This window comes from Ogataea angusta (assembly GCF_019207475.1).
Source record: "Ogataea angusta isolate 61-244 chromosome Unknown 61-244_NODE_1_length_1302399_cov_90.877568, whole genome shotgun sequence".
NCBI classification, from domain to species: Eukaryota; Fungi; Ascomycota; class Pichiomycetes; order Pichiales; family Pichiaceae; genus Ogataea; species Ogataea angusta.
Window position 1 is genome coordinate 933,158 of NW_025065215.1, and position 21,967 is coordinate 955,124.

At 57.7% G+C, this 21,967-nt stretch overlaps 14 protein-coding genes across 14 annotated transcripts; 9 read left to right on the forward strand and 5 right to left on the reverse strand.

The window, feature by feature from the left end:
• Window positions 1-40: 40 nt before the first annotated feature.
• On the forward strand, window positions 41-1,951 carry KL928_000572 (uncharacterized protein; the record flags this gene model as incomplete). Its single annotated transcript, XM_043206282.1, has 1 exon — window positions 41-1,951. One exon carries the CDS (start codon window positions 41-43, stop codon window positions 1,949-1,951), a length of 1,911 nt encoding a protein of 636 aa, XP_043062467.1.
• A 42-nt stretch (window positions 1,952-1,993) lies between these two features.
• KL928_000573 (uncharacterized protein) lies at window positions 1,994-2,764 on the reverse strand (the record flags this gene model as incomplete). The annotated part of the gene is made up of 1 exon (XM_043206283.1): window positions 1,994-2,764. One exon carries the CDS (start codon window positions 2,762-2,764, stop codon window positions 1,994-1,996), a length of 771 nt encoding a protein of 256 aa, XP_043062468.1.
• A 119-nt stretch (window positions 2,765-2,883) lies between these two features.
• KL928_000574 (uncharacterized protein) lies at window positions 2,884-3,675 on the forward strand (the record flags this gene model as incomplete). Its single annotated transcript, XM_043206284.1, has 1 exon — window positions 2,884-3,675. One exon carries the CDS (start codon window positions 2,884-2,886, stop codon window positions 3,673-3,675), a length of 792 nt encoding a protein of 263 aa, XP_043062469.1.
• A 14-nt stretch (window positions 3,676-3,689) lies between these two features.
• Window positions 3,690-5,107, reverse strand: KL928_000575 (uncharacterized protein; the record flags this gene model as incomplete). The annotated part of the gene is made up of 2 exons (XM_043206285.1): window positions 3,690-4,947; window positions 5,076-5,107. 2 exons carry the CDS (start codon window positions 5,105-5,107, stop codon window positions 3,690-3,692), a joined length of 1,290 nt encoding a protein of 429 aa, XP_043062470.1.
• A 145-nt stretch (window positions 5,108-5,252) lies between these two features.
• On the reverse strand, window positions 5,253-6,350 carry KL928_000576 (uncharacterized protein; the record flags this gene model as incomplete). Its single annotated transcript, XM_043206286.1, has 1 exon — window positions 5,253-6,350. One exon carries the CDS (start codon window positions 6,348-6,350, stop codon window positions 5,253-5,255), a length of 1,098 nt encoding a protein of 365 aa, XP_043062471.1.
• Window positions 6,351-7,531: 1,181 nt separating this feature from the next.
• KL928_000577 (uncharacterized protein) lies at window positions 7,532-8,986 on the forward strand (the record flags this gene model as incomplete). The annotated part of the gene is made up of 1 exon (XM_043206287.1): window positions 7,532-8,986. One exon carries the CDS (start codon window positions 7,532-7,534, stop codon window positions 8,984-8,986), a length of 1,455 nt encoding a protein of 484 aa, XP_043062472.1.
• An 835-nt stretch (window positions 8,987-9,821) lies between these two features.
• On the forward strand, window positions 9,822-11,237 carry KL928_000578 (uncharacterized protein; the record flags this gene model as incomplete). Its single annotated transcript, XM_043206288.1, has 1 exon — window positions 9,822-11,237. One exon carries the CDS (start codon window positions 9,822-9,824, stop codon window positions 11,235-11,237), a length of 1,416 nt encoding a protein of 471 aa, XP_043062473.1.
• A 42-nt stretch (window positions 11,238-11,279) lies between these two features.
• Window positions 11,280-12,371, reverse strand: KL928_000579 (uncharacterized protein; the record flags this gene model as incomplete). Its single annotated transcript, XM_043206289.1, has 1 exon — window positions 11,280-12,371. One exon carries the CDS (start codon window positions 12,369-12,371, stop codon window positions 11,280-11,282), a length of 1,092 nt encoding a protein of 363 aa, XP_043062474.1.
• A 106-nt stretch (window positions 12,372-12,477) lies between these two features.
• On the forward strand, window positions 12,478-13,593 carry KL928_000580 (uncharacterized protein; the record flags this gene model as incomplete). Its single annotated transcript, XM_043206291.1, has 2 exons — window positions 12,478-13,232; window positions 13,437-13,593. The coding sequence occupies 2 exons, from the start codon at window positions 12,478-12,480 to the stop codon at window positions 13,591-13,593; spliced, it is 912 nt and encodes a 303-aa protein (XP_043062475.1).
• Window positions 13,594-13,802: 209 nt separating this feature from the next.
• On the forward strand, window positions 13,803-16,154 carry KL928_000581 (uncharacterized protein; the record flags this gene model as incomplete). The annotated part of the gene is made up of 1 exon (XM_043206292.1): window positions 13,803-16,154. One exon carries the CDS (start codon window positions 13,803-13,805, stop codon window positions 16,152-16,154), a length of 2,352 nt encoding a protein of 783 aa, XP_043062476.1.
• A 98-nt stretch (window positions 16,155-16,252) lies between these two features.
• Window positions 16,253-18,250, forward strand: KL928_000582 (uncharacterized protein; the record flags this gene model as incomplete). Its single annotated transcript, XM_043206293.1, has 1 exon — window positions 16,253-18,250. The coding sequence occupies one exon, from the start codon at window positions 16,253-16,255 to the stop codon at window positions 18,248-18,250; it is 1,998 nt and encodes a 665-aa protein (XP_043062477.1).
• A 52-nt stretch (window positions 18,251-18,302) lies between these two features.
• KL928_000583 (uncharacterized protein) lies at window positions 18,303-18,791 on the forward strand (the record flags this gene model as incomplete). The annotated part of the gene is made up of 1 exon (XM_043206294.1): window positions 18,303-18,791. The coding sequence occupies one exon, from the start codon at window positions 18,303-18,305 to the stop codon at window positions 18,789-18,791; it is 489 nt and encodes a 162-aa protein (XP_043062478.1).
• A 29-nt stretch (window positions 18,792-18,820) lies between these two features.
• On the reverse strand, window positions 18,821-20,508 carry KL928_000584 (uncharacterized protein; the record flags this gene model as incomplete). The annotated part of the gene is made up of 2 exons (XM_043206295.1): window positions 18,821-20,217; window positions 20,289-20,508. 2 exons carry the CDS (start codon window positions 20,506-20,508, stop codon window positions 18,821-18,823), a joined length of 1,617 nt encoding a protein of 538 aa, XP_043062479.1.
• A 103-nt stretch (window positions 20,509-20,611) lies between these two features.
• Window positions 20,612-21,946, forward strand: KL928_000585 (uncharacterized protein; the record flags this gene model as incomplete). Its single annotated transcript, XM_043206296.1, has 2 exons — window positions 20,612-21,022; window positions 21,179-21,946. 2 exons carry the CDS (start codon window positions 20,612-20,614, stop codon window positions 21,944-21,946), a joined length of 1,179 nt encoding a protein of 392 aa, XP_043062480.1.
• Between the last annotated feature and the right edge of the window lie 21 nt (window positions 21,947-21,967).

The window sequence follows — 21,967 nt, forward strand, 5'->3', positions numbered from 1 at the left end:
AAATAAATAAAATTAAAAAAAAAAAAACTAATTTATTTCAATGCTCCTCAGGCTTGCGCGTGTCAGGCCGCTGTGCCGAAGACACGCTGTGCGGACCCTTGGCGGCGTCCTTGCCCGTCCGCGTATCAGAGCGCCGCTGCGCCGTCTCCACACGTCCGCGCCCGTTCGCAGCTCGTCCGAAATCAGGCTCGACGAGATGGACCCAGAGCTCCAGGAAATGCTCACCGAAGAACGGGCCGTCGACACCGTGGACGTGTGCATAGTCGGCTGCGGCCCGGCAGGACTGGCCACGGCCATCAGACTCAAACAGCTCGACCAGGACGGCGACCTGCGCGTGGTGGTGCTCGAAAAGGCCCCCGACGTCGGGTCGCACATCTTGTCCGGGGCGATCCTGGAACCCCGGGCGTTGCGCGAGCTGTTTCCGGAGAGCGAGTACTACGACGCAGACGGCGCAGGGATCCCGCTGCCGCCGGATCTGGTGAGTTTGGTGACACAAGACCACATGAAGCTGCTGTTCAAGAACGGGCCCGCCGTGCCGCTGCCCGAGCCGCCGCAGATGGTCAACAAGAACAGAAACTACATTGCGTCGCTGTCGGAGGTGGTCAAGTACCTCGCGGAGCAGGCCGAGGCCGTCGGCGTCGAGATATATCCCAACACAGCCGTGAGCGAGCTGGTGTACGATAGCAAAGGTCACGTGAAAGGCGTGGCCACCAAGGACATGGGCGTGTCGAAGAACGGCACGCCGTCGGACGCGTTTGAGCGCGGCATGGAGTTCCACGCGCGCATGACGGTGCTGGCCGAAGGGTGCCACGGCTCGCTGTCGAAACAGGCCATCAAGAAGTTCGGGTTGCGCGCCGGTTGCAGCCCGCAGACGTACGGCCTGGGCATCAAGGAGGTGTGGGAGGTGAAGCCGGAGAACTTCAAGAAGGGCTACGTCGCGCACACGCTGGGGTACCCGCTGGACAAGGACACCTACGGCGGCGGGTTCCAGTACCATTTTGGCGACGGCCTGGTGACCGTGGGGCTGGTTGTGGGTCTGGACTATAAAAACCCGTGGATCTCGCCGTACCAGGAGTTCCAGAAGATGAAGCACCATCCGTTCTATAGAAAGGTGCTGGAGGGCGGTAAGTGCATCTCGTACGGCGCGCGTGCGCTGAACGAGGGCGGCTACCAGTCTGTGCCGAAGCTGCACTTCCCCGGCGGCGTTCTGGTGGGCGCGAGCGCCGGGTTCATGAACGTGCCGAAAATCAAAGGCTCGCACACGGCAATGAAGTCGGGCATGCTGGCGGCAGAAAGCATGTACGACGCGGTTGTGGCGCTGAAACGGCGGCAGGGCGACGTGGAGGAAGGCGAGGTGCTGCCCGAGTGGGACGCGCTGGATCTGGAGCAGTACCAGGCCGCGTACGACCGGTCGTGGGTGCGCGAGGAGCTGTACGAGGTGCGCAACATCCGGCCTTCTTTCAGCTCGAAACTCGGTATGTGGGGGGGCATGTGCATGTCGGGGCTGATTGCGATGATCACGCGAGGCCGGGAGCCGTTCACGCTGACGCACAAGCACACGGACGCCGAGCTCGTGGAGGACGCGGGCAAGCACGCCAAGATCGAGTATCCAAAGCCCGACGGCGAGATCTCGTTCGACATCCTCACGTCGGTCTCGCGCACGGGCACGTACCACCAGGAGAACGAGCAGTGCCATCTGCGCGTGCCCGAGCAGGACATGGCGAAACACACGGCCAAGGCGTACCCGAAATACCAGGGCATCGAGCAGAGATTTTGCCCGGCCGGCGTGTACGAGTACTTGCCCGACGAAAAGTCGCCCGAAGGTGTCGTTTTCCAGATCAACTCGCAGAACTGCATCCATTGCAAGACCTGCGACATCAAGGTCCCCACGCAGGACATCGACTGGACCGTGCCAGAAGGCGGCGACGGACCCAAGTACCAGATGACCTAGGCGGGTTGTAAATACTGCACTACACGAATATATTACCATAATTTAGTCTCTGCCCATGGCCTTGTCCCACGTAGGCTTGGTCTGCTCCAGCCAGAACTCGAATCTGTCGCGGGCGCTGGATAGCGAGTCAAGGGCCGGTCTCACATCAAGGAAAAACGTGGGCATGCCGTCCTCGTCCTCAGGACCCCCATAGTAGTCGATCACATACCGCACTTTCTGCCAGCCGCCCTGGCCGTCCCCACGCAGCACCGTCCAGTCGTGTCTGTCAAACGGTGGCTCCGTGGCGTATTTTTCCGGGAACAGCCTGCCCATGATCTGGTAGAACCGCGCACGAGGGCTCAAATCGTGCGGCCGGCCAGTGAACTTCAGCAGCCGCGGCTCCTGCCTCGTCTGCTCTGTGTGGGGTTTCTCCCACTTAAGAATCTCGCTCCACGCACCTTCGTTCAGGAAATTGTGGATGTTCACCATGCTCTCCACAGCGTCCTCCGGCACGTCTCCCTTGCCCTTGCGGATCATGGCGTTGAACATCTGCTGTGGCGATGGGTACTCCCACACGCCCTGGTCCGGCACGTCTCCCCGCGGAATCGACGACAGCGTTCTCTCGGTCGGCAGGTCGATCTTCTGGCCGGGAACCTTGTCGGTAGGGAGCACGTACGGCATGTTGTTAAGCGGGTTGATGTCCAGGGTCTCTGCTCCGTCGTTGTGCACCACCGGACATGCGGCGAGTTTCGTGTGGTCCACGGGACACTTTGCTGCTCCCGTAGCAGGCCGGGAAACCGGTTTCTGTGTTGCGTCTGCCCAAAACCAGCCCATTAAAGTGTGAATGATAATTATTAATTTATTTTATTTTTTTTTTTTATATTTTTTTAATGGAAGAGCTGCTAGCCAGACACAAAAAAGAGACGCGCGACCTGGTGGCCGCCACGACGGGAATGCGCAAACAGGCAACCAAGTCGACGCGCAAGGAGGTCTTGCGGCGGATCGCGCAGATGGAACAGGACCTGAAGGACAGACACGAGCGAGAGTTGCGGGAGCTGGCTGGAGAGGCCCCGGAGGCAGAGGAGATTACGCCCGAGCAGCTGCTGGCACAGATGAGTTTGGGCTCAGAAAAGGCTGCTGAACCTGCTGAAAAAGAGCCTGTAGCGAAGACAGAGCCAAAGAAAAAGCGCAATAGACAAAAAGAGCGGCTAGCCAAGAGAGAGGCCGAATTCAAAAAATTACAGCAAGAGGCCGAAAACGAAGCCAGTGTACAGCCGAACCTGAAAGAGCTGGAGCTCAAGAACATTGCCGACCTGTGCACCGCGGCCAGACTGGTGCAGCACAACATCACGCCCGACGGACACTGTCTATTTGCGTCGATCGCAGACCAGCTACAGCAGCGACACAGTATCACCATGACGGTCCAGGAGTTGCGCACACGTGCGGCCAACCAGATACGAAGCGACCCGGACACGTTTGCGCCGTTCCTGTTTGACGAGGACAAGATGGAGGTGCGCAACGTGGAGGAGTATACCGACAAGCTGGAAAACACCATTATGTGGGGGGGCGATCTCGAGATCCTGGCTCTTGCGAGAGAGTTCGACTGTCCGATCAGCGTGATGATGAGCGGACGGGCGCCGCTGCGCGTTAACGAGAACGGCCAGCAGCCAGAGCTCAAGCTCGTGTACTACCAGCACGTCTTTGGGCTCGGAGAGCACTACAACTCGCTAAGAGACATGGTCTAGTGTATATACAGTAATTAGCGTTTTGCCGCCGCAGCGTTGATGCGCAAAATGTCGCCATCCTCGACAACGTAGTTCTTGCCCACGCGAGCGATCTTGCCCGCCGAGCGCAGCGATTTCTCGTTCAGCGGCGCCGGCAGCTGCTCCACGTCGCGGTACTTGATCACCTCTGCGTTGATGAAGGTGCGCTCAAAATCCGAGTGGATCACTCCTGCCGCCTGCGGACACAGCGTTCCCTCGCGGATGGTCCACTGGCGCGCCTCTATGGGGCCGCACGTGTAGAAACTAATCAGATGCAACGCCTGGCGCATCTGCTCCACGATCTCGGGGATTGCTGAGCGGCCACCAGTGTTCACGGCGTTTGCCTCGTGCTCTGCGGAAAATAGAATCACTGGCGACTCAGGTGCGTTGTTGCGCACCCACTCCTGCACCTGTGACAGAAACTCGTTCTTGCCGCGCAAAAAATCTTGCTTGCTGCTGTTGAGCAAAAAAACCGTCGGTTTGGCGGTGAGTAGCGTGTAGCTGTTGAGCGCCTCGATCTGGTCGGCTGTCCAGTCTGGCTTGTCCAAAATGCGCCGGCCGTCCATCAGATGGTCGTACGCAATGGCCAGCGTCTCCTGGTGGGCCTCCCAGCGGGCGACCTCGTCTGCTGGCCGGTTTCGTTTGTTTTTCAGCAGCTTTGCTATGCGGTCGAGCGAATTCTCTATGAACTCCATATCTTTCAGGAGCAACTCGTCCTGGACAATGGTGAGGTCGCGCGCAGGGTCGACGTCGCCCTCTACGTGGGTGATCTCGTCGTCTCGGAACCCGCGCACCACCTGGAAAATGCCGTCCACCGCTCGTATATCGGACAGAAAAGCATTTCCGAGCCCTTTATTGTCAGAGGCGCCTTTGATAAGGCCCGCAATGTCGTAGATCCTCAGCACCGAGGCGATACTCTTCTGGGAAAGGTAGAGTTCTGCAAGCCTGTCCAGTTTGGGAGAATGCACGGTTACGATAGCTTCCTCGGGTTTTATGGTCGCGAACGGGTAATTTGCAGGGTTGCCCAGCTTGCTCCTTGTGATGGCCTGGAAAAACGTGGACTTGCCGACGTTGGCCAGCCCGACGATGCCGCTGGACAGGTTGTTGCCGGGACGGCCAAACAGGGGTCTGGTGAGAGCTTTGGACGCCATGGCGAGATCGGCAGGCGGTGGTGAATTTTTCGCATCGCGCGGACACCATAAGTGTCGGGTGCGAGGTGTGCCCACCATGGCCTCTGCGAGCGGAAACCACTCGCTCCACAGGGGCCTGGTAAATGGAGATCCACAGCCGGGACACGGCGCTGAGCCCAGTCGCGCGAGAGGCAGGTGGAATTGGGCTTTGTAGGTGCATTTGCGAGGCGAGCGGTGCAGACGCGGCAGCACTACATGGCCAAAAAATCGGCTGTCTTTTTCATGTGGGTGAAGCTTTACTATTGCCGGAAAAAAAAAAAAAAAACCAGCTACTAGCTCTCAAACGCACGATAGCCACCATGTGCGTGGCGATTACCACAATCAGTAATGTAGATTAAAGGAGTCTAAAAAAAGTCACGTGGACCAGAACTACTGGCAGCGCCTTCTTTTGGCACTGCGCTCGTCCAGGTCCAGCGGCACTTCAACCGGAGTAACTTGGCTGGCGCCCGCGGCAGACGAAACCGGCGTCGTGCCGGGCGTGGGGAGACAGGCGGTGTCGATGTGCAGCGACCGCAGCGCCGTGAGCGACTGCGACCTCGCATGAGAATGACGGTGGTGCTGGTGGATGGGGGATGCTATTGGCGAGATAGGCAGGTTTGGATACAGCACGAGCTCCTGGACCGGCGACGCGTGGTGCGGCGAGTAGCTCACGTACTGCTGGTCCAAACCTCTGGCCTTGTGGAGCACCTGGGTGGCCAGGTTCGTTAGGTGGGTGATGATCCGGTTGCCAGAATTGAAGTACTTGGCCCTCACGGAAGACGGCACCGCGAGCACCTGGTGGAGCAAACCGTGCTGCAGCTCGCCCAGCTTGTCGGCGGTGCCCGTGAGAGCAGCGTTGGTCAGCATGATGGATGCTGCCGCGATAGAACTAGGAGAATACGAATAGAATAGGGTTCTGTCGAAGTGTGCGAGCTCGCACAGGAAGATGGCTCCCTCCGTTCTTTCTTTCAGGTTGGGCTGTGAGCTGCTTGTGTAGAAGTTGACAAAGTAGTCTGCCGATGGCATGGACAAGTCCCATTTGAGCGCCGACAGAATGTCCATCTCGAGCCTGAGGAAGTCTGTCTTCCTGTCGAGGTCGTAGCCTGCGCGCTTGATCAGCGCGTTGACGAGCTTGCCCTTGGGCTTGTTTTCGTTGAACTTGAACGCAATCCAGAGACAGCAGTAGCCAACAAGCTTGTAGTTTTTTTCCAGCACGAGGGCCTTGGACAGGTATCTGTCGAGCACGTTGACGGCGAGAGAGAAGGTGGCGTAGGACCAGGAGAGCTTTACCACCACGTCGAAGATGGAGTTGAGCAGGGCGAGCCTGTTGGGCTGGAACTGGGGCTGGAGAGGCAGCGGGCTGGGCCTCTGCCTGAAGAGGTGGTCTAGATGGATGAAATGGCTGTGGATGTCATTTCTGTATTCCTGAATAAGATGATCGTGGGAGCTGATTTCCAGAGGAGGGCCAGCGGCAAGATGGGATGTCATGAACGATGCTTCAAAAGAGCGGATGCGTAAAGATGCTAATAAATAGAATGCAATTGAGGAGTAGTGATGCAGTTGTATGAGTTAGAATTGAGTGTCCATAAGGTGTGTGTGAGAAGCAAAGTCCAAGATGTTCAGAGAGCAAGGGAGGAGGGTGCTTATATATATATGGTTGGGCCCACAGGTAATTTCTTTTTGGGATGGCCGTAACGTAGCATGGTTTGAATAAATGTGGCCTATTCATTGTCCATGGTTTTTTGGAGACCGGAAATGCATCGTAACACTACAGTTCCCAAAGGACGGTTTCGGCCATTTCGTGAACCTTAATTTTTTTTGGTTGGCTGGCAAATGGTGCGACTTCCTCATTGGGGCAAAAGTCCACCACTGGAGAGCGGAAATCATTTTTAGAAGCCGCTCGTTGCAATTTTCCATACAGTTTGGCTCACCCGATCCCGATCTGTCGATCCTCTGTACTAGGACCTAGAATATGCGGAGTAAGCCGTCTAAATTTTAACTTTAAATTGGATTTTCATCAGATTACCTATAATGGCATTCTCCTAATTTTGCGGGTGAAAACTGCATCAATAGCAAACGCTAGGCCGTCCCAATGTACGAGGTGCCAGTAATCTCTGGCACCTCGCCGTCGGTCTGTGCACGGCTCCGCTTCATTGCTTGCATGATCCCCTGCTCCAAGCTGCTGCTGCTAATCTAGCTCGGCCCCCGAATGGCCCCATCGCCCGTCAAGTGTCTCTATCTCTGCTGGCAAAATCTAACAATACCATTTTTTCAGACCCAGAGCGACCGGAAAAAAATGCAATGCACTTATCGCCTCTATTTTGTTGAAAACAATTGGCCTTACCAGACTGTTAGAATTGTAGACGTTTTCGATCTCAGCCTCCGCGAGCTTATCGGCCGGACCTTGGCCAGCCCAATTCAGTTGGAGCAGCTCAAACTCCTCTCTAAATATAGGTACCCCAATTTCCAGCTACTGGCGCGATTTCGTGCCACCACAACTCAAATCCGCTGGCGTGCCTTCGTTTTCCCATGAAATACACGGCACTCCAGTAGCAACAATCGCGCCATTCACAAAATTTGATCTGTGTAGCCTCCAAAAAAGTAATGCGATGACTTGTTTTTTTGGATCGGTTTGAAATTTTTCCAAACTCCTTTTCAAGGCTTTGACAATGAAGAGGCTCCGAGGTGCCGAACATCCACAGAGAACTTTGAGGAAAAGTAACGCTACACATGAGGTCGACACCATAGACGCTACAGAGGCCACTCCCGCTGCGTTTGAGTCGCGCTACATCTTGAAACGTCAGCCGTGTTTGATCCAAGGCTTGGTGGCCGGGTTTGATCTGGAATCGTTCCGTCTTGATAATCTGGCAAATTTTTTACAATGTGACGATTTTTTGCAGGTGGAGCGCAAGTCCAACGGTGGTTACGGCACCGGAGAAAATAGGATCCGCTTAAAACTTGCAGACTTGGTGGAGAGGCTGAAAAATGGCGATCACTCTTTGTATTTAACTACCCAGTATGACGAAGACGATTGTGTGTCGGACGACGAGTCTGACGGCGAATTTCCGCAAACGGGAATTGCCCCTGTCCCGACCGATACGGATTCAGAACTGGGCTCGGTTGATCTCGACAATTTCCACGACGACTTTGACGATGACGGCGACAATTCCGACGACGGGGAATTTTCCGCCAATGCAGATGAAACGTCTCTTGACACTGCTCGTGCCCGTGTGCAAGAGTTTCTGCAAAAACCGCTTACCAACTTACACCGCACGTGGACCATGGACCTGCTGCGGCCGGGCTTACTCGCCGGCCTGGTGCCACAGCAAATAAACCTATGGATGGGCCGTGCAGACCCAGATTCCCGGCTGCTCTTCGACGAGTCAAAGCCGCTGCTGGGCCTAGGCAGATCGCTCCCCTCTCCAGGCGCCTCGTCGTCGGGTCTTCACCACGACCACGCCGACAACTTGTACATACTGGTATCGGGGAGAAAAAGATTCACCTTGTTCCCGCCCACAGACGCTCCCAGCCTGTACACTGTCGGCGACATTGAAACAATCTACCCGTCCGGAGTCATTGACTACACGCGCAACGAAAACGCGCCGTTCTGGAAGCACGTGCGCGAGGACGGTGCGCTGGTTGAGCAGGTCGCCCTGTGGCGACTGGAGCGAGAGTCGCTCGACGAGGAGGAAAGAAAACGACTCGAGGCTGTCGCAGAAGGCGAATCCGGCGTGCACGAAGAAAAAGCCCGCCACGGAAAGACGAAAAGAGACCCTCCTTCCTTCTCCAGAATACCTCCTGCCCTGCTGCATCTGGACGATGTGCAGGACGCCGAACAACGGGCAAAAATGCAACGCCTTATAGACACGGAGTTCCCGCGGCTGAAACAGTGCAAGCCACTACAGGTGACAATAGAACCCGGCCAAATGTTGTATTTGCCGGCAGGGTGGTTCCACGAGGTGTCGTCCTTTGGCAGCGGCGACGAGCAAATCCACATTGCGGTGAATTACTGGTTTGCGCCGCCGGCGAATCGCTCACCACCCCTGTACGCCGACAGCTACTGGACTGAGGATTTTGACGAAACGAGCAAGTGTCTTCGTGTGCTGCACAGCCTGGACCGATAAGAACGCGCTTGCCCAATTGGGAAATGTTGTGGTTGCGAGATGCGCCTCTGATAAGCGAGGGGTAAATACACATTGATGCAGCATTTAGCGTGACGCGTGGGGAGGATTCCGGGGTGGCAGGAAAAACCCGGAGAACAAAAAAAAAATCAGCGAGGCGCGGAGTCCCAGTCACGTGACCTTCGAGAGAGTCGGGCAAAAACCCTTTTTTGCAAAATCTCCACTACCGACTCTGTTTTTTGGGTGCACAGCCCGGAACTTGTAGGAGCTATGTCCTGCCAAACGGGCCCATTGGCACGCGGTGAGTCTTCTGGCCGCCATTGGAGGTAGCAATTAGCGCCTCCCAGGACGGCGTGCCTCTTTGGCGCCCTGGCGGGCCTTTTTCCGCGCTCCCATTTATCAGCTCCCGCGCCTTATCTAAAAATCAGGCCCTACCTGAAAAATTTTTCACGTAATTAATATAGATATTGATACATCAGAGACAGGTCGACCCTTCTTTGTGACGCAAAAAGCGAGTCTATTCAAATAAGAACAAGTGTATGTGTTGAGCAGCGCGCCGGTGTCCGTGATACTAATCTCCTAGTGATCCTTCGCTTTTTCTTATTTGATATCTTATCAGAGCGAGATATTTATTAGCTTAAATATCCCCAAAGTGTACGCCACGAGCTTGCGAATCTAACAGAGTTAAACTGGAACCCGAGTCCTGTGCGCATGCGCTGGATTTTGACGGATATCTCTCTATTCTAAGCCTGGCGAGTTGTGTTATCGTATTATTCACGTTACTAGCTGATCATCCCCAGCTTTTAGCGCTCCTGTGTGTGATTATTCCCCGGTTATCATGAGTACGACGGCCATGGACCATGTTTCAGACCATGATTCCCAGACCCCGGACTCTCCTTTGAGCCCGAGCGAAAGAAGCTCGACTCCCTCTTCCATCACTTCGTCTGCTGCCACCAGTGTCGCCGACACCGGCGACCTGGCCAAGCCGGTGGCGGCCCCTTCTCCGTCCAAATCCAGGAAGGAGGAGCGGCACAAGAAGTACAACAAGACCGCCAGCCGCACGGTCGCCGCTGCAAGCGGCATCTCCACCACGGTCCCTCTGTCTGGCGAGCGGCCACGGCCAACGCCGCACTCCACGCTGGACGACGACGTGCTCTTTGCCATCTTCGAGATCCTGTTCGACCACGACTCCAAGGCCGAGGGCATGACCGTCAAGCAGATCTGTGACATCCTGGTCGAAAAACACCCCGAGATGGCCAAACTGTCCTCGAAAACATCGAATCTGGTCTCGGCCAAGCTCAACGCCTATGTCAAGCGCGTCGAAAAGGGCGAAAAAGCCATCATGTACTCTCTGTCCAGAGACTGGGCCGACGCGTCGCCCAAGAGAATGGTGTACGTCTACCGCGGACTGCTCGCCAAGGACTACCACCTCTACGTCCAGCAGTACCTCGAGAGCCAGAAGGCGCTGGAGCACACGTCGGTGGTGTCAGGTGTGGTTGCCGACCTCGACGCAAAAGACCTGAAAAAGTACAAGAAGGCCGCTCTTGCGGCCGCCCAGGCCCAGACGCAGCACGCTGTGCACTCGCAGGATCTTGGCGACAAACGGTCGCCGTTCCTGGACGCGTCGCTGGACCTCAGGCTCGCGAACCTGGCGGTGCCGTACGCGGTGGCCCCCGTCACGGCGTCGCTGGTCACTGCGGTCGAGGACGCCAATCCCAAGACGCGGTATCCCAGGGCCAAGTCCGTGTCGGTGTTTTCGAGGTCCTCGCCGGATTCCGACGACGACGTTGACGACTACGAGACGCTGCGTTCTGCGGACGACGACGATGACGACGACGACGCAGACAGTCTCGTGTCTGCCGGCTACCACAGGCGCGGCTCCGTCATTGTCAGAGACAAGGTCCCGTCGTCGGTCGGCAAACGGTCGAAGTCCATGAGTTTCATCAACTCGAAAAAGCCAAGAACCGTGCATCTCACGGCCGCGGCTGCCACGCCTCGGATCCCCAAAAACGCCTCCCTCGTGAACAGCCCCACCGCGGCCGCGGCCGTGGCTGCTCTGCGAGCAGCAGCTATGAGCTTCAGCCCGCAGTGCGAGTCTGTCAACACCATCACAAACTCGATCCTGGCAGACACCACCGTGGAGCCGTCGATCAGCATGAAGTGGCTGGAGACGGTGCGCTCTGGGTTCCTGACGCAGGAAATCGGCGCTCCGGAGGACATTTCGTTGGCAGAGCTCGATACGTTGTTCACGTGATATTCTTCTATCTTTTTGCTTTATAGGTATGTGCGGTAATGGTTAACGTTTGATGGGTGTATTGTGGCGTAACTCGTGCTGCTGCTCCGGCTGCTGGTCCAGCTGCTCGTAGTCCTTGTCCCAGATTTTTTTCACCCCGATTTTTTCCAGATGCTGCCACCATTCGATGTCTGCCGGGTCCAGGTCTGGCTCGCACCACACAAACCCTTCTCCCGAGCTCACCCAGTACTGGCGCAGCATAATCTCCTGTTCCGGCTCGTTCACCACAAACCCCATCTTGTGGATACGCTCCACCACCGGCCGGCTCGCAAAACCCTCTCTGCCGTTGATTTCCGCGTCGCACTCCAGCACCATCGCGCACATCTTCATCTGGTCCACCTTCTTGTACCACGTTGCCGGCAGCGTGCCCTTCTCGAACCGCAACGCTCCGTTCTCCTGGCCCTTCGTCGAGAACGCCATCATCGCCATGAACCCTGCGTTCGCCAGAAACGTGCCAACAGCACCGTACAGCCCGTACACCACGTTGGACTGGAAAAACCCAGGCAGAAGAAACTTGAACGAAAGGTCCATCGCCCCAATCGTGCCGCCGATGCCCGCAAAGAACTTGATCACCATCCGCCGCCACTTGACGCTCTTGAACTCGTAGTATCTGGGGAACCCTGTAGTGAGCTCTATCACGTCCAATGCCTCCTGGAACTTTGCGTCATATAGCAAGTTGCGCAGGGGAATCATTGCTGTCTCCACCTTGAGCACCTTGTTGGTGTTTTTCATATAGTAGCACGTCAAAGCGAACTTGATACTGGCGACATGGGGCTTTAGTTTCAGAAAGTCCGTCAGCAATGCCTGGCTGTAGTCGACTTTCTCGGCTAAAAAAACTTTCTGCATCAGCGCATTGGACTTGACAATTAGCTCGTCCTCAAGCACGTTTGTTTTCTTGGTTTCATGGACGGAATCCTGGAATAGCTTGCACAATCTGAGGATTTCAAAGGCTGTGGCAGGCGGCACTTTGGAGCCATTGGACCCGGCGAAGCTCGTGATATCGTTGTGGACAAGTTTCTCAAGAATGCTCAGTCGCTGGGTGAGCTGACGCTGCGTGGACTGGCGCCGGATCAGAAGAAAGGGGGATCTAAACATGGTTAACAAAATGCCATGTTTTCCCCACCTCTAATCTTTGTGGTGCAAAGATGCCAAAAAATAGTAAAAAAATTTAAAAAAATTTGATTTTTTTTATTTTATCAGTATGGCCGCTCCTACCGCTGTTAAAAAAGAGATTTCCGAGCCAGCCGAGGCTCCTAAACAGGTGGAAAATATAGAAGAAGACACAGATACAATACTTATTGACGCCGACGCGCCAGAAACAGAAGACAAGCCCTCCAAAACGCCCGAAGCTGGCCTCGTCCTGGACGAGTCGGGAAAACCCAAGTTCCAGTCACAGGCCGCGTCCAACATGAAGGTCAAGCTAGAGTCGCGGAAGGTGGCCGTGCCCCCACACAGAATGTCGCCGCTCAAGAACGCATGGCCCAAAATATATCCTCCGCTGGTGGATCATCTCAAGCTGCAGGTGCGGATGAACCTGAAAACCAAGAACGTGGAACTGCGTACGTGTTCCAAGACCACAGACCCGGGAGCTCTCCAGAAAGGAGCCGATTTCATCAAAGCGTTCACCCTGGGATTCGACATAGACGACGCCATCGCACTTCTGCGACTCGACGACCTTTACATCGAGTCGTTCGAAATCAAGGACGTCAAGACGCTCCAGGGCGACCATCTGTCGCGTGCGATCGGCCGTATTGCCGGAAAGGACGGCAAGACCAAGTTTGCGATCGAGAACGCGACACGGACGCGGATTGTGCTGGCAGACTCGAAGATCCACATTCTGGGCGGGTTCACGCACATCAGAATGGCGCGGGAGGCGGTGATGAGCCTGATTCTGGGCAGTCCGCCGGGCAAGGTGTACGGGAACCTGCGTACGGTGGCCTCGAGACTCAAGGAGCGGTACTGAGGTGTACGGGTGTGTAGTTTATTTTTTTCCTCCTAATGCATAGCGGCGTGTACGGGTGTCGATCCCCATGGTGTAGTAACTTGCATACGAAAAGTTTTTTATCGCGTGCGCTAGGGTGTACACTCGTGTGAGGATATTCAGGTTGCGGTGGTCTAAAAATAGGCGGGGCGGTATCCGCAGGCTAGGCGTGGAGCGAGCGCGCAGTGCGGCACTACCACGAAAAGATCAGCTCATCTTATCGCTGCGGAATTCGGGCTCCACCTACATTCCCGTGTTGGTATTGCATCTGCAGGGATCGAGGATCAGGCCGAATTGAGATCGCCGCCTCTAAATTCGCGACACAAGCCGAATTAATCACCTTATGCGCGTTGGTCGTGAGCACTGCATTGGGTAGGTACTCTGAGGGTTCTATTGTGCTGCTATTGTCTGCCGTCCGCAGAGAAAAAATTTCTATCCCAAGACGGCGCCCGGTGACCTAAGCAGCTGGCTTTTTGGAATATACGCACACGACTGCTTATTTCACCTTATATACAATAATTTATCCTTTTTTTTTGTAGGCAACCATGGCACAAGGAGACGAGGAACTGTTTATACAGGGCCCTTCCATGGCCGCAGAAGAGGAGCCGCGCGCCGGCGTCCTGCTCAGGGTCTGGCTCGCGTTTGCGGCGCCCTTCTCGTTTGTCCTGAACAAGTTCATTCGCTTACTACCATACTCAAACAACCGCAAGATGTCCGTGTTCACCATCTACATCGGTCTCATGCTGGTGTTCATAGTGCCCACGATCTTCTACATGGACGAGAGCATTTTTCTGCTGTCCAAGAACAAGTACGAGGTCGACTCAGAGACCTCTTTCCGCAAGCTCCAAAAATCGCACACCAACAATTTGGCCTATGTGATACTGCCTGCTGACAGACACACGGGGCCGCCCACGCCCAGCCAGTCGCTTTTCGACCAGCGCGTGGCCGCCGCCGCGTGGCTCAGCCACCTCAAACAGCATCTGAGGGACAACAACGGCGTGCTGGACCCGGACTTCCAGCTGCCGTTCTCGTGGGCCGAGTGGGTCGACCTCGAGTCCAAGCTTGTTCTTGACAAGCGCCATCTGCATCTGTGGAAGAGCTACCACCCAGACATGCAGAACCGCACGTTTTCGGACCTCACCTGCGCCGACTTCAGGCTGCTCTACGCCGACAAGGACGAGGTTCTGCAGGCGTGCACCGACATCAGCCACGAGGAGCGCGCCCAGTACCCGTGGTACCCGTTCTCGTTCAAAATCACCGAGCGCACGGGCTCTGACCTCGCCGAGGCCGGCCGGATCCTCTTTGGCGCGTCGTACATGCTCATGACGGCGCCGCCGCCCGCTCGCGTGCACTTCCTCGGGGCCGGGCTCAACAAGTCGTCCGTCGTGCTGCTGACAGAGCGCGACCCGGTCTCGCACACGCCGATCGTCAGCAACCGGTCCAGAGACATCTACTCGATCGGCGCCGACCTTGTCCACAACGAGGCCCGTCTGCGCGGCGTTTCTGTCGACAGAGTGCACAAGGACGGCGTGCGCATCGACAGGATGGTCAGCGAGCTGTCCGCTCTGTTCAACTACGACACGTCCGCGCAGACCATCTACAGCGAGGACGAGCTTGTGTTCGACAAGTCGTACTTCCTCAAGCTGGACGAGCAGGTCAACGTCATGACCAGCATCGAGATGACCAAGGAGGACTTCGTGTACGAGCACGAGGACATCATGAACAGCATGAAGCAGCGGATCGAGAAGCAGCTCGAGGCGGCACCAGACACCAACGTCGACTCGCTGTTCGACCACCTGCTGCTGAAGAACATCGAGCGGGAAATGGACCTGTTCGAGACGAACGGCCGCCACATGCCGTACTTGCGCGAGGCGTACGTGAACAACACGCATCTGGGCGCACATTTCGACTGGCGCTTCTTCAACGGCATCGACCACCCGCAAGAATACCGCAAGGCCATCATCCACCGGATCGGCCGCGCGTGGCTGCGGTTCTGCTACCAGTCGGGCTTCCGCACGTTTGTGGCGTACGGCTCGATGCTCGGCTGGATCCGAAACGGGCTCACGCTGCCCTGGGACGAGGACATCGACGTGATCGTGTCGGTGGACTCGCTGTACAAGATCGCCAGAAACCACAACCAGACGCTGATCGTCGACGTTTCGTCCGAGGACAACTACGCGGCCGGCATCGGCTCGTACCTGCTGGACATCGGCCCGTCGTTCTACTCGCGTGTGCGCGGCTTCGGCGCCAACGCCATCGACGGCAGGATGATCGATACCATGTCCGGGGTTTACGTGGACATCACCGCCATTGCGTGGACGCCGGACTATTTCTCGCAACACAACATCGACGACGTCGTCCGCACGCTCGTGGACCCGGAGTACAAAAGCAAGGTCGACAAGCTCGAGGACAAGGACTCGTACCGCGAGCAGATCGACAACAAGGCCAGAGACATGCAGCAAAACCACGAGATCTACCACTGTCGCAACGACAACGTGTTCCGGCTCGACGAGCTCACGCCGATGGTGCCCACGTACTTCGAAGGTGTCCGGACCCACGTCCCACACAAGTTCAAGCAAATCCTCGACAGAAAGTATCCGACAGCGTTGCAACGGACCACAGAACCAGAAAACCAGCCGTTCCGCACGTACAAGAAAAATCTGCGTCTCTGGGTGGACGACGCGCAATGTCCGGGAGACGACAACGAGGGCTCGTTGTGCCGCGATGAGGACGTGCTAGAGGAGTACGCCCACACCAAGGAGTACACGGCCCGCCACGTCGAGCTCCTAAAACACATCTACGACAATGCGCTCAGGATCGAGGACGAGACCGTGCCGATGCGGTACGACCAGTTCATCGTCAGGTACGCGCAGTGGCTCAATGCCCGGCTGGAGTAGCGTATAGACTAATAAGGTGGAGGGGGTGTAAAATGTAATTAAAAGATTCTCTAATTATTTCGGCTCATGGTGTAGAGGTGGAAAAATTTTTGTCAGATATGTTTCGCAAGGTGACGAGAGTGCAGCTGTCGCAGCTGTTGCGTCGCTGGCAGAGTACGCACGCGGCCGAAACGGCCCGGCCTCGCTCGGGCAACTCTCTGATGAGCCTTGTGCACGACGACACCGCCACGCTGTCGCAGTTCTTCGAGCGGGTCGAGCGCTCCGTCTCGAAGCTATCCGACACCCGCCTCGACAGAACGCTGCCGCTGGGCCATCTTCTGATGACCAAGCTGCAGACGCTGAACAAGGACAACACCGTGGTCAACGACTCTGTGCTGTTCAGCCGGTTTGTGGACATTCTCGGCGAAAACAAGCTCCTGCACGTTTCGCACGCCGACCGTGCTGTGCGCCGGCTTCTGGTGGAGTCCAAGTACGACAAGGCGTTGGATCTGTGGCAGCGTTTGCTGGAGAAGCTGAAGGAGGTGCCCGACGGCTTCAAGGAGACCCGGGACGCCAGGTTCACGTCGGAGGCCGTTTTCCGCATGACAGGCGTTGTTGCGTACGTGCTCAAGACTTTGGGCGACAATGCGGCCCCGGACGCCGCTGTGCTCGACTCGGTGGCCGGCGGCGTCAAGCTGAGCCCGCGGCTCGTGGACATCGTGCTGCAGCCGCTGGAACTGGACGATGCTACCACGGAGAAGGTGAAGAGAGCGATCAACGGCCATTTTTTCAAGCCGGACCCCAACAGTCCAGCGCTGCTGAACGCGGCGTTTGTGGCCGCCACAGAGGGCAAATTCGACCGCGTGGAGCTGACCGTCCGCAAGCTGTACACGGCCAGGGAAAAGAGCCAGGAACCGTTTTCGGAGCACACCTATGCCAGGCTCATGGAGCTGTGCGCCATGACGGGCAAGTACCAGCAGGCGCAGCAGCTGTGGGCGGAGCTGACCAACGCGGGCGTCAAGCCGACCGTCCAGACGTGGAACCAGCTGCTCAACGTGCACGCCAAGTCGGACGCGCCGCAGAAACTGCTCAGAATCGAGAGCGTGTACAAGCTGCTTAGGGAGAGCGTCCAGCCGAACGCACAGACCGTGGGCATCATGATTTACGGGTATCTGGGCTGCCGGGAGCTGAAGAAGGCGCTGGACTTCTACCGGGCGCAGAAAGACACCGCGTCGGCGCAGGAGGTGTGGGATATCAGAAACACGCTGCTGCGCGGCCTTGTGCAGAACGACTACGTTGCCGAGGCAGAGAAGTTCTACAACGTGTTCCGCGCAGAGGCCAGCGCGCAGAACGTGGCGTTCGAGCCGGACATCCGGTTCTACAACTCGCTGTTGCGGCATCTGTTTGCCAAAGACGACGTCGACAAGGCGCTGGCTACCATGGACGAGATCCTCGCCTCGGACACCCTTGCACCAGACGTCGCCACGTACACGACGATCATCGACGTGCTGGGCATGAAGGCGAGCCGGACGGGCGTGCCGGTGGAGCTGGAGATCCAGAAGCTGATCGACGCGATGATGTCCAGCAAGATCAAGCCGAGCGTGCGCACCACGGGCGCTCTGGTCAAGATGCTTGCTGCCAAGCCGGAGACGATCGCGATCGCGGAGCAGCTGGTGGAGCAGCTGAGGAAGGACAAGCTCAGGGTCTCTGACGTTATTTACAGCACCATGGTCGGTGCCGAGAGCAGCCAGGGGAACGTTTCCAAGGCTTTGGAGTATTTCTACGCAGCGTTGGAGGCCGGTGTGCCGCTGACGACGCAGTTCTACAACTCGATCTTCCGGGGCTTCAGCATCAGTCCGGACGTGCGCGGACTGCGCCGCTTTTTCGAGTTTGTGCAGCTGAACGCGACCCAGAAACCAAACTTCTACACTTTCTACTACATGCTGCGTGCGGCCGCTGTTCAGGACGACCACGTCCTGGCGCAGTATGTGATCGACGAGCTGGCCGAGGCTGAGTTGCAGGACCTCGGCACGCGGCTGCCGCAGATGCTCGAGCGGTACAAGAAGGCAGGGCTGGACGTTCCGGCCCATCTGCTCGAGCCTCCCGCAGAGCACTAGTCTGTATATAGGTGTGGGGGGTAGATAAAAAATTCAATATATATTTTATTTTATGCTTCCTAGATTTCTGATCGTGCTTGCCGCGGCGGCGGCGGCGCTGACGCTCGACGAGACTGCGACGTACCAGTTGGTGGCTGAGAACGGGCACACGTCCCCCACCGAGATCGCAGAGCTGTTCTACGCCGGCCGGTGGAGACTGGCCCCGAAACAGGCCCTAGTCGACGACGAGTACTGCGTGTCGTTAGTCGGCGACGGGCGGCCGCTCGCGCCGTGTTTCAACACGAAAAGACTCCGTTTTCCGCTCCGCGACACGCTCGCCATCGAGCTCGCGAACGGCTCTGTCGCCGCGCTGTCGCTGCTCGAGACGGCCTCCGAGACCCCGGCCGTCCGGCTCGTGGCCGCGCACACAGTGCCGCCCCCACGCGAAGACGCTCCGCACCCCCACGCAGCCGCGCCCGTCGCAGAAAAATCGTTTGTCCAGAAATACTGGATGTACATTGTGCCGCCGCTAATAATTCTCATGATCATGTCTCCCCAATAGGCTTCCAAACTGTTATCTCTAGGACTCCGTTATTCATGTTTTTGCTGCTGCCGCTGCTGCTGGCCGCCAGCGCTCTGGCGCGCGGCATCTCCAGCCCCGAGGGAGCCACCTGTCTCTACATAGCCAACAACTCCACCAACTTCCGCTTCGACTGCAAGGACGACGACCTCGCGTACAGGTGCCGGTGCCGGTGTCCGGCGTTTTTGGGCTCTGTGCTGCTGTGCATCGAAAAGTTCAGCAGCGACTCCGCGACGCTCACCAGGGCCTACGACTACATGCTCGACGTTTGCGAGAACCAGGCCCTGGTCAAGTACAACTTCACCGACTTCGTCAGGCAGACCGAGAACGCCTCCGCGCACTACCTTGACCACTCTGCCACGGCGAACCTGACCGTGCTGCACCACCCCATCATGTTCAACGACGCGATGTACAACACCGCGTACCAGAGCGTCGCCGCGCTGCTGCACCACCGCCAGCTCGCCACCACGTACGGCCACGCGCTGCTCGCGTACTGGGGGTGCGTCTTTGCGTGGGCGTTTTTCTTCAACATCTGCCGATGGTGCTTCCCGTACATTTTTTCGAGCGTCTGCAACCACAAGCTTGCGAAGTGGACGCGCCGCCATTTTATCTCGTCGCTCGTGGTGTCGCCGCCGAGCCCGGCCTGGCAGCCACGCGCGCCGCGGCTCGCGCGGCTCCAGAACACCGCCCGCGCCCTGCTGCAACGCCTGCCCGTCAGAATCCACGTCCTCACCATCTCCGCGTACATCCTGCTGGTGGCCGTGCTGTGCTGCGTCAACTACCGCACCGTCGTGCCCAACAGCGTGTTCAAGTGCCCCAGGGGCCAGCGCTGGGTCAACATCGCCGACCGCACCGGCATCCTCGCCGTCACGCAGCTGCCGCTCTGTTTCCTGTTTGCTGCGCGCAACAACCCGCTGCTCGTCCTGACCGGCGCGTCCTACAGAGAGTTCCAGATGTACCACCGCTGGCTCTCGCGCGTGGTGTTTGTGCTGATCGTGCTGCACACGGCGTTCTACCTGCTCTACGTGGACACCCGCGGCGACTACATTGCGCGGTGGGGGCTCACGAAATGGCGCTGTGCCAACGCCGCGTTCTCGGCCGTCACGCTCGCCACGTTCGCGGCGTTCTTCCGCGCGCCCTTCTACGAGTGGTTCAAGATGTCGCACAAGCTGCTTGTCGTGGTGTTTGTCGTTGGCGTGTGGTACCACTGTCTCACGCTGGGCTGGATAGAGTATGTGGCGGTGTCGTTCGGTATCTGGGCCGCAGAGTACGCGCTGCGCCTCGGCAAGGTGCTCGTCAGCGGCGGCGTGCTCATGGGCCGGTGCAAAGTGCTGTTCGAGACCGTTCGGGACGCAGACGGGTACAAACAGGTCCCGCACGCGATCCGCGTCGAAATCAACCACTCCGGCTGGTGGAGAACGTTCCCCGGCGCGTACTGCTGGATCTACTTTCTGCGCGCCGACATGTTCTGGCAGGCACACCCGTTCACAATCGTCTCGTCTGCGGCAGAGGAGAATTTCAACCAGCTCGTGCTGATTATCCGTGTCAAACAGGGGCTCACAAAAACCCTGGCAGAATACATAGCCACCAGGCCCAACCACGAGGCGCACGTGCCGCTGCTGGTCGAAGGGCCGTACGGCTCGACGATCCCGTTCAAGGCGTACGAGCACGCCGTTTTCGTCGCCGGCGGCGTCGGCATGACCGTCGTCTACACCCTGGCGCTGTATCTGGCACAGACGTACAGGGCCCAAATTTTGCGCGGCCAGAAAGTCAGCACGGACAAGTCCATCGGCATTGTGTGGATGGCGCCCAACTTCGAGTCGCTCGTGAGCTTCAGGCGCGAGATCGAGAGCATCCAGCGGTTTGAGGGCCTCGTGGAGCTGCAGGTGTTCATCACGAGAGACCTGGTGGAGCCGGAGCTGAAGAGGGTGGCCGACGAGGCGGCCAAGGCAGAGGGGGATTGGCCTGCGAACGAGGCGTTTGGCGCCGGCAAGCTGGCACTCGCTGAGAAGGTGGACTTTTTGCGGCGACTGGTGCGCGACGAGGTGTGCTACGTGAGCCTCAATCTGGAGCAGAAGCCAGACCTGCGTCGCGAGCTGGGCAGCTACATTGCGGGTCTGCGCGGGCCGACGGCGGTGATTGCGTGCGGGCCGGCGTCGATGAACGCGGCCGTGCGCCACTCGACGGTCGAGAGCCTGCGCGGCGACGAGAACGTGGACTACTTTGAGGAGGAGCTGCTGTGGTGAGCGCGTGGTGCACGGGTGCGGAAAATAAATAACGAAAAACGAAAATGACAAACTTATTTGTACAGTATGAGCGAGGGTAAGTGTTTGTGCGTCCGTTGCTGACAATTAGACGTTCTGCGACAGAAGTGCGTCGACCTGAAGGTCAAGATCGACGAGCTGGAGTTCGAGAACGAGGCCACGGCGGTGGCTGTTTCGCGGGCCAAGCAGGCCGTCGAGCGGCTCCGATACGAGTACGCGCTGCTGCTGGAGGCGCTGGGCCGCAAGGCGGACGAGGTGAGCATTCCGAACGTCGGCCAGCTCACGGCAGACGACCTGGACGGCGACGAGATCGACAGTCTGCGGCTGGCAGACATCACCCATCTGCTGACCAAGACTCCGTTCTCGCTTGCCAAGAACGGGTTCAGCGCCTCGGTGGGCAGCCTGGTGGCGAAGAAAAAGCGCGGAGCCAACACGCTCAAGAAGCAGCGGCTCAAGGACCCCACGATCCCGAAACGGCCCACCAACGCGTACCTGATTTTCTGCGAGATGGAGAAAGAGCGGGTGAAGAAGCAGATCGAGTCCAAAGACCCTGGCGTGCCGTCGGACCTGTCCAAGGCGATGACCGAGGCGTGGCGCAACCTGGACGACGTCTCCAGAAAGCCGTACTACGAGCTGTACGAGCAGGACCGGCTGCGGTACCAGCGGGAGATCAAGGAGTACAACTCGAAGCAGAAGAACGGCAAGGCGGGCGATCTCAAAAAAGACCTCGACGAGCCCGAGCACGACGACGAGGTGACCGAGATGGACGTGAACGACGACGACGACGACGAGGTCGACGAGGACGACGACGAGCTGGACTCCATGGCGCTGAACGAGGACGACGAGGTCAGCTTCAAGGAGGAGCGGATGTAGATAAGATGGATGCAGTTACTA